The 10,211-nt window shown below is 44.9% G+C and overlaps 1 protein-coding gene across 1 annotated transcript in view; it reads left to right on the plus strand.

Annotated features, from left to right (window-relative positions):
• Nucleotides 1-10,136, plus strand: part of LOC128886762 (ras-interacting protein RIP3-like) — a 22,593-nt gene extending 12,457 nt beyond the window's left edge. The window contains exons 3-5 of the mRNA XM_054141924.1: nt 279-650; nt 739-973; nt 1,230-10,136. Of these exons, the coding sequence (XP_053997899.1) occupies nt 279-650; nt 739-973; nt 1,230-1,480 (858 nt within the window). The 3' untranslated portion in view covers nt 1,481-10,136. The remainder of the gene's footprint in view (nt 1-278; nt 651-738; nt 974-1,229) is intronic.
• Nucleotides 10,137-10,211: the final 75 nt, after the last annotated feature.

Raw genomic sequence — 10,211 nt, forward strand, 5'->3', positions numbered from 1 at the left:
TGGCTGCTAGAACATGGGGAAAAAATAAAAGATTGCCTCCGAGAGATTCCGGGACTCGCGTACCTCTCGAACGCTTGACAAAATCTAGTCGTTCTCGCGCGAGAGACGGATGGTCGAGTAGTCGGTCGCAAACGAGGGGTCGGACACTCTGGGATCGAAGCGAACGTAAAGCACGCGCAGCGATAAAGTGAAAAAAAAAAAGAAAAAGAAAAAAGAAAGCAGAAAACGGGGTGAGTGGATCACGCGCGGGTCGACGACGTTGATCGGTGGGTGTGTGGTATTTCCAGGCGCAGCTAGCCGGACCCCGCACTGGTATACAAAAGTTCTCACAGTATTACCCGAGCTCGATGCTACCGCCACCCCCGCCAGCCCCGATGGCGAGGCCAGTGGCCATAATCAGGTCGACGGGCGAACTGACGGCCGCGAGCTCGAACTCGCCTCCTACCTCGTCGACGTCGCCGACGGACCCATCGGAACTTGCGTCGAACCAGGAACAAATGGCGGCCGCGGCAGCGGTGGGCCTGGTCGGCTCCGGCTGCCAGACCTCCGTCGATCCTGCGGGCAGGAAGAGTCCGGCCAGGATCCTCGTCACGGCACCCCACACCAGCCGGGAGTACACCTTTGCTCACTTCCACTCCCAGCCTGGACAGGTGAGCGGACGATCGATCGGTATCGTTTACCGTACAAGTTACGACACGAAAATCATTTAAACAACAAACGTCTTTTATTTTTTTACAGCAAATATTCACGTATCCCACCATCGGCTCGATGTCGGGGGTGATCTCACCGACGAACCTGTCCCTGTTTTCGTCGCCCGTTTCGGTGACGAGGCCGGTGGCTACCCAGAGATCGGTATCGAACGTACCACCCCGCTGGAACACTGCACCCTTCATCAACCTGGAGGACGACTACAACATGATGGCTCCGATCATCACCGGGACCGCCAGCGAACCGCCATCCGCCATGGACGAAGGTCAGTAATGCCGCGATTATTTAAAAACGTTTGGACGATCGATCGAAGTTGAGCACCGTAAACTCTTACACCGACATCGGAACCAATCAACGATCCGTACAAATTCTCTGTTTGTCTACACGCCAGAACGGATGAACATTCGAAAGCAACCCCCGGCCACTCACCACCTACAAACCACGGTCATCAATTTTCGGAACGACACTTGGACACCAAAAAATCCATACCAGCTAACCATGAACTGACCTCGATGTTCCAGAACGATACTTTCATCCGGTGCACACGAGCAGCGTGGTGGACAAAAGCGGCGGTAGCATGATGGGCGGCGATCTCGGGGTGACGGGGGATCCAACGTCCCACCATCATCAGTCCCAGCAGCAGCAGCAGCAGCAGCAACCTCAGCAGCAGCAGCAACAGCAGCAACAACAGCAACAGCAGCAACAACAACAGCAGCAACAACAGCAACAAGTGATGCAAGACAAAAGCGGCCGACCGAAGTCTCCCCCGTGACACTGGAGGCTCAGACCGGAAAGTTTCGAGAAGCTCGCATGTTCCACGGGGTCGTTACTCACCACCGCGTACGATAATAACCCTGAGCCGGATGGGAATCGCCAGGATTCCTCGTGTCGTGTTCAGCTTCGCGACTTAAGCCCGCGGAGAATCGAGTGCCTGAGAGTCTGATCGTAGTTTAAGCCGACGCCGCCGAGGGATCGAGGAACTTCCGGCGCGCGATACCAGTCGTGAGGGTGGGAGGGCCGCGCGACTGCTTCGTAGGCGAAACCGACGGCCGCGGATGGCGCGTCGGTCTATCGTCGGTCGAGCCTCGCGAATCGCGAGGCAAACTCTTTGATCCTCCGTGGACTTGTGCTTCGCGCACGTTCAGGATCCGTTCTCGACCTAGGAAATATTCCGCGTTGTGAATTTTCAACTTTCACAGTTCAACGTCTCCGTTGCTCTGTCATTTTCATGTATCAACAAGCAACGGAAACACTTAAATATCCCCGCTAAACGTACGTATAGTATATCGAACTTGTTTTCGCGCTTGGTTACGGGATGTTCGTCGTCTGTTAATACTAGATCGGTTGGAAATAGTTGGTGATCGTAACGAGTAACGGAAACCTAGCATGCTCGAAGGACTGGTTTCTGCCTCGGGGGGTTAACGTTTCGGTCAATTAATTGTTACTCTGTTCGTCGAAGCATCGACGCAAAGGCCTCCGCTACCGGAACCATTCTTCTACTCCCTCGCCGCGGTACAATTCGTAACTCTGTCTCTCCCTCTCTCCCTCTCTTAAGTGTCCTCGAAGGACGTGAGTAAGGACCCCGAAACTTCGTCTCCTATTCGAACGTTTCCGATCGTCGCCGATCGGTCCCGTCGACTGGACCCATAGACGATTTAACGTAAAGAAAGAAAAAAAAACTAAAAAAAAAAAAAAAAAAAAAACGAGAAAAATACGAAATCGTAAACGAACACGAAAGAATTCTTAGAGAATCGTCGTTTTCGCGCGATTATTGATAACGATGTGTCCTATTCTTCCTGCTTCGAAGCCCTTCGAAAGAAATGCGTTTTTGTACATACACGCGGCCCGTTCGTTACATCCGGATTCGCGAGCGCGGTATTTTGTAAAATTTTAGAGGACTTTAGAGTAGCGAGTGACGTACACGGAAACACACACGGAACATACACACGCACACACAGACACGGTGAACACGAATCAGCACGCTCTTCGAAGAGGAGGTTAGCAAAACAAACGGAGACAACGAACAAACAAAAATGAAGACGAGAAAAAATTTCTAGTGCCAATCGAGTAGCTTATAAATATTATAACGAAATTATAATTTTCTATTATATTTTTTTATAATATTTATGAAGGAACACACACGCTTGTTTAGACGCGACGGTGAAGGAGGCGTTTAGTCGAGACGCGACGGAAGCTTCTTCTCGGTGATCGAGCGTTTATACGAAAGAAAGAAAAAAAAAATAAGAAAAAAATGGTCGAGGGGATCCGATCGACGAGTCGGTCAAATCTAACCGGTCCACGACCCACGGATAATAATAATTATTATAATAATTATAATAATAACAATAATAATAATAATAATAACAACAACAACAACAACAATAATAATAATGATTAATAACTTTATAAAGAAAATGTATCGTTATAATCGCCTAATGCTCAGGCTAGTGCTAACACTAGTGAACAGAGAAACAGAGATGAAAAGACTAGTGTGGACTAGTCACCAGAGGCTGCTAGTTAGAAACAAAGTAAATATTTAATATTGATTATTTGGTAAATTAAGCGGTTAACTAATTTACGAGATACATTATCGATAATACGTCGAGTGACGACGACGAAGAAGCCGCGCGGATGATGTCGAAGCAGAGAAGGATGTGCAACGAAACAGTGAACGAATATACGGGACGCAAAGAGCAACTCGAGATAGTGAGAGATTATCTATAATTCTATTAACTATTAGGAATTTAGCGTGCGTCATGGAGATTGCGCGAAATCGAACTCGACGACAACGAACAAAGGTCCTAACTATGTATTATTGTCCAAAGTGCTTTCCGTCGACTGTGCGTTAAAGGGGGTGTCCGACGACGAGAAACAAACTCTGGGATCGTTACCCTTCCGCTGCCGATTTCAACGCTTACAAAACGGAAAATTACGATACCTCTCGCTTCGAATGGATGCCAGATGACTCGATAAAGATAGACGTCCAAAAATTCGATTCTAGTCAAAATTGTTCGGATCCAAGGGATGTTCGTTTAAAGAATCGGTAGCGAAAGGGTCTCGAAACCAAGCACACGAGGGGTGACTTGTTCCGTTTGTAACTCCTAAGATATCTACTCTCATGGAAGCCCTTATTAAAATCCGCTTAATGTACTCGTTAGACGATCGGGTAGTTTCGCGGCAGTTTTTCTTGAGTTTGTCGAGTCACTTTACTGTTTTTTTTTCTCTTCGAGTGCCGTTAAAAGGGTTCGGCGTACTCTTGCCTATTACCGACGAACGTTCGATCATCGATCGTCGATCGATGACTCGCGCCCCTTGCCGAAACGACTGCAAACCTCGTTTTATCTCGTTTTTAACTCGCCAGAAACACGATGGCGATCGTTTTACGAGACGATGGTTGATTTTTCGTTGTACGCTTCCTATCCCGATGGTTGACCTTGTTTGCTTGGGTGCTTTTGCGCGCGCTTTCAATACACTCGGCTCGTCGAACGTTGATACAACGCTGAATCGACACCTCCCATTTAGTGTTTCCATTTAGAAATGAATTTCATTCTAAGACGGCGATGTAGACGATACAAGATTCTTCGATTGGAAGCGTAAATTTGTTGAGTTATTCGATACTTACCAAGTACCACGCGTCCTCTAGACCTTTCTATTGCGAGTAGGCAAAGGGTAGCAAGAAACGAGACAAAAGCATGTTAGTAGAAAGCCCCAGCGTTGAGTCGGGACAAATGACACAACGAGAAGAAAGGGGTGGCAGGCACCCTGTCAATCGGTTCGTAGCGATAGTACAAAGATCGAGTGTAGCAATAACGAGCGTCGATAAGAATTGGCGCGGTGATACAACGTTACTATTCCTATAAATGCTTCTACCACTATTAACGCTATACGAAGCGACGATAATACCGCTTCGACTATTGTGAATACTACGAGGAGACTATTACTACTATTATCTACTACCGTACCGCAATTACCACCACTACCAGCGCAATCGACAACAGCACCGCCATTGAACAAGCGATACCACTTTAATATCACCACCACCACTACTCTACCACTATTACTACTATTACTACTACTACTATTATTACTACTACTACTACTATTACTATTACTACTACTACTACTACTATTACTACTACTACCACTACTACCACTACTACTACTACTACTACTACTACTACTACTACTACTACTACTATTACTACTACCACCACTACTACTACTACTATTACTACTAATTACTACCAGCGCTATTATAAAACTGTAAACACTACTATTATTACCGCTACTCTACTATTAATTATAAAGGCGAGAGGAAAGGGTCACTACCGCATAAAACTGTTACTATTACACCGCCTACTCGCTATTAACGTCGATACACCAGTTACCGCGAATCGAGGAGGAACGCTACTACCGCTAACTACTACTACTAATTAACTACTAATTGCTTTACGACTACGGTTACTACGGGAGAAAACGATTATTAATGTAAATATTTGAAGCGAGGCGTTAGGGTACGTTGAAGCATACGCAGGGTGTGTCGCTCCGAATCGTCGTCGAATCGTTGGCGTTGCCAAACGCGACAGCGAATCGAATTTCGACTGACATCGCCGACAGTATTTCCACGGACGAATTTTGTTCGAAATACCAATCCCTGGAATACTTACGACTGCAACTATAGCTTTCTAACTAACGTAGTTTGAATCGAGGTTGATAAATTAATTTTGTAAAAAGAAAAACAAAAAAAAAACTATTTCGGGAATATTCTGCGTCGCCATTAGTTGGAACGCGAACGATTCGCACGGTGGCTCAACACCAAAAACGTGTATAATAGATATTATTGCGCACACAGGCAGGGAGACAGACAAACGAACCCGTATCCTAGATTCGAAGAAAATCTAGAACGAGCACACTAGATCCGTTCGATCGAGGATTTCGATCCCTCGGCTGGGAGTTCCTTTGAACCTTTAATTGGAGCACGCAACGTTGGATTATAATTTCGGAAGTAAGTTGAAAGAAAGGAAACGAGAAAACATTGAACAAATACGAACTTACCCAAAGATTCGATTCGGAAAGTAGCTCCTAGCTCCTAGCTGCGAAAGGAGGCGAAGAAGGATGGTCGAGGGATCGAAGAAACGATCACGTTAGACACGTAAGAAATTTTAATACTTTCCTCGATGCCAATAGGGATTGCAACGAGACACCTCGTGTTCTAATTTTGTTAAACGGGGACACCGACGATTACGCGTACCAAATCCACGGGGAACTATAACAAAAACGAAACCAGGGTGGTTCGGGATACGTGCACGCTGCGAACGCTCTTTTCTCGCTGATTTTAGTTACATCGTACGCAGCCTGATAGCTACGATTTTAGGGGATAGAGTAGAGTGCCAATTAAGGTAGAACGAATTGTAAAGTAGCTTTAGGTATTCCCGACGAAGTTGCAAGGTGCTTTTAGGAAGATATATTACGCGAAGAAGAATCGAACGGTGACGATTCGCGGTCACGTCCGCGACGAGCTGTTTGCTCCCACCCTACCAGGTTTCCGCTCAAGGCGAGGTCCCATTCGAGGCGACGTCGTGTTGTTTTTCCTCGGGGCATCCACTGGAGCATTTTGTATAGCGTCTCGAGCTGCCTTGAACCGAAAGTGCATTAAAAAATCGTCCGCACCGCAGCTCGAACGGGACTACCGCGCGGAGGGAATCGCTTTCCGAGTGGTTTAGCTTCTGTACCGTTTACGAACGATGCACGCTATCCGATCCTTTACAAATTCTTATGGTGAACGGGCGACGCGATTCCGAATAGTTATCGGGTTTATTCTTTTTCTGTTCGCGTTGATGGGTTTATAGAAAACATCTAGACTCGAGCCAGCGGGCTCTGAAAACGAAAAGGCTTTAATTCGAATGGAACCGAACGAAAGAAAGCGATCTCCGACCGCGACCGGAAGTGCCCGCGGCCGTGGCAGTGCGCACGAGAACTTTTTCTACGTAAGATAGATTTTTCTCTAGTAGAGTCGGGGGGGAGGGAGGGAGGGAGGGAGGGTGTGGTAACGGCGAGGCGAGAGGAACGACACGTGTGGATTAGCGATAACGTTTCGAGGGTGAAAAACGACTCGATATCCCGGGCCACCCACGCTGAACTTTCCCATTTCGGATGCTCCGTCGATTTCGGAAGTATCCAGGGGGTGAAAGTAGTTGGTGAAGAATTCGATGCGAAACTCTTGGGTAGAGGGGGTGAGAATCGAGACGTAGGCGTCCGGTAAACGCGCAATTAAGCGAAAAGCGAGAAACGATCGAAGTATAACGTTTTGCTAAAACCTAAGCTCGCCAACGGAGATGGACAAAATTTCTTATCTGGCCGAAAATCTTCGAATAACGAATTAAAAAGGCAAACCACTTCTGATCCGTTGTCTGTCGAGTAAGGATTACGATTTAAACGACGAAACGAAATTTGTCCGTATGGCTATAATTAGGAGTCTATTACTCGAACGAAATCCTGCCCATCTCTGCTCGCCAGGAACTGAAGATTTACGACGAACGATTGATTTAACGTAGGGAGTAGCAAGATGATAATTGTTTCCGTGTTTTTGTTTCTATTTGTGGGTGGGGAGACGTACGTCGACGCATCGTGGACGGATCGCGATTTATCTCGGATTTGCCATGTATCAGCGAACGATACTTGCGATACTACGACACACTGTAACGAATCGTGCAGACAAATGTTATTAAAAGAGATAAGATATTTGTTGTAAATGTCCGCGGTGCGTTGAGATGGTTCGATAGGAATATAGGGTGCACGCGAGGCGCAAGTTCAGCTACGAGAATAACGATAATAATATAAAAATCTAACGATACCTAACGGTTACCGATAATTGTAAAACGAGAGCGACTACGGCGATGATAACATAGTGCGATTATTATTATTACTATTAACTACGGCAATACGATGATATACATATATTATAATGAAATACAATATATTTATCGAATATTTATTGAGCAAACGAAATAGCACACTGTGTAGTATGGTTGTACAAAGTAGGCGACGAGGTGAAAACGCGCGAGCGATTTTTCTTTTTTTTCTTTTCCGGTCGGACGATGGCGCCGGAGATTACGAAGATTCGCGAACCGGGGGCGTTGTTGGTGGTTACAGTCGAAGAGGGTGCTTTTACGAATTTTTACGTTAGCTTACGTTTAGTACTTCCCTTGTATTTTTATTCGTACCCCGACACGATTTTTAAAAAAACTCGTTTACGTGATACGTAGCTCTTCTCTTCGCAACTTTTACATTTTTTCCATTCGACCTCGCGATCGATTGGATTTTCTTTTTTTTTTTTTTGGAAAGAGCGCCCCAATACCGACACTGGACACGACGAGAAGGACACGCCGAAGACACGGCTGGCGTGTCACGGGGGTGGCTCGGCGCTTGCGTGTATTTTCGTCACACGATCCTTTTTTTTACGATTGTGAACGAGGTTCATGTTATATATCAGGGATTAGACTAAATAGTATAATACGCTGCGAACGAAGGTGGCAAGAAAAATGGAAAAAAAAGAAAAGAGAGAGAAATTAATAGCCGAGGGTGATTAGCCTTTGGGGAGAGGCGGGGCGAGGAGAGAGCCGTGACAAAGGTGGTGATAGTGGTAACCGAAAGGGGCGAGACGCGTCTCGCGTCTCCGTAGAAAGCTCGACAATGGAGAAGCGAGATTTGCTTTTCTTTATAGAATTTCTGTCGTCGAGTTTACGAGTGGGCGCAATAGTAGCCAACCGGAATAAAATTGCGACTCGTTTACTTCACCGATAAGATTACGGAGTTCCCTTTCTATGGAGACGTGCGGTTTATCGATCGTTGAGACTTAATGCTTAAGAGAAACCTCTTGTGATAAGCGTGGAGGGGAGACCTCCGCCCGCGGTTGGGCCTGTAAAAACAAAAAACAAAAAAAAACACAAAAAACCATACAAAGAAGTTAAAAAGTGGAGAGAAACAGAGAGAACCGAGGGTGTGTAATAACGACCTTTAATATTCGCGACTGGAGTTGGCAACCCTCCGACGAAGGGACACTGACAAGGGAGAGGCTTCTTTGTCACCTTACCGCGCCAATTATACGTTGTGTCCATACTGTCTCAATTAATATAATGTATTATATTATATATATAATATATATATTATATATATATATATATCCGACAATATTGATTATTAAAAATTCTTAATATATAAAAAGAAAAAGAAAACAGTCTTTGGCCAGAACTGTGTTTCCCTCTCTTACCGTATCGATTTTCATCGTGGAAAGATAACCTGGGATTACACAAACCGTTTCTCATCCACACGACATCGATTTCTTTGCATTCTCTGTTTAAAGTATAATTGGAGTTTTCGTTAAATTTTCATCTTACGTTAAAAGAGTGGAATCGGAGCGAAGAAAAAGGAACTCGTTGAAAAAATGAAGTACAATTTATTATCATGCGCAGCCATGTTGACATTCGGTGCACCATTGCGAAAATAATTCGAAGTACAATAATGGGCGCGCTACAGCCATCCCGGAAATAATCATCGTCGCGACGATCTTTCTCGAGTGCACGCACCCTCTCTCGTTTTCTATAAATACATCGTAAATAAAATATAGATATATGTATATATATATATATATATATATATATATATATATATATATATATATGTTTATGTTTATGTGTGTATATCTGTACAACCTGTGGACACACGCCTCTACAAAGTAATCTCTAATAATCGCTAATTTCATCGAGTACACCGATCGTTAATCCGTCGTGGTCCTTCATTTTTCTTTCTCTTACTTTCATCGTTGTTTCCTCTTATCAGTGAGAAACACTCAATAATTGAATAATTAAAAACTTAAAATATCACTTTACGATCGTTTCCGTGAAGAAGACAACCTCGAGCTAAACCAGACGTCGTTAGGCTCAAACTTAGGGCAACTTAATTTCCACAAGAGAAGTTAAACGTGTCGTTGACAAAATCTTACCGAAGAAAGATACGTAGCTAAATGTTGTCTTTGAAAAACCATCGTCGTAGACGAAACATGAAGGACAGCTACGTTTTCTCGAAGAAAGGGCCAAACGTCAGTCGGAAGGATCGTTTGTCGGACCGCAAACGGTTAAACGAACAAAGTCGTTGATTCTTGACGGGCTAGATGGACCTGGTAACGAAAACTAAGAAATGCAGCTGAACATTCGGAAATTTGGGGTAAAGCTTATCTAACTCGACGATCGATCGAGTACCAGAAGCGCGGAGCGGTCGTGGTAAGCAGGAAAATTCACGAATAACGTTTTTCGTACGAGAGATGCCGCATCATCCTTACGACAATAATCATAGACAAGCTTGCATGTATACAAATTAAAAAATTGATAAGTGTCCAGTCTCGAACGAGCTAATATTACGCGACTCTAAAATGAAGAGTCGAAGCGTGGAATAAGTAATAGCTCGTTCGAAAGTGGTAAGTTATCGTCGTTTAATCGTTACGGAAA

Source organism: Hylaeus anthracinus, unplaced genomic scaffold (assembly GCF_026225885.1).
Source record: "Hylaeus anthracinus isolate JK02 unplaced genomic scaffold, UHH_iyHylAnth1.0_haploid 11985, whole genome shotgun sequence".
NCBI classification, from domain to species: domain Eukaryota; kingdom Metazoa; phylum Arthropoda; class Insecta; order Hymenoptera; family Colletidae; genus Hylaeus; species Hylaeus anthracinus.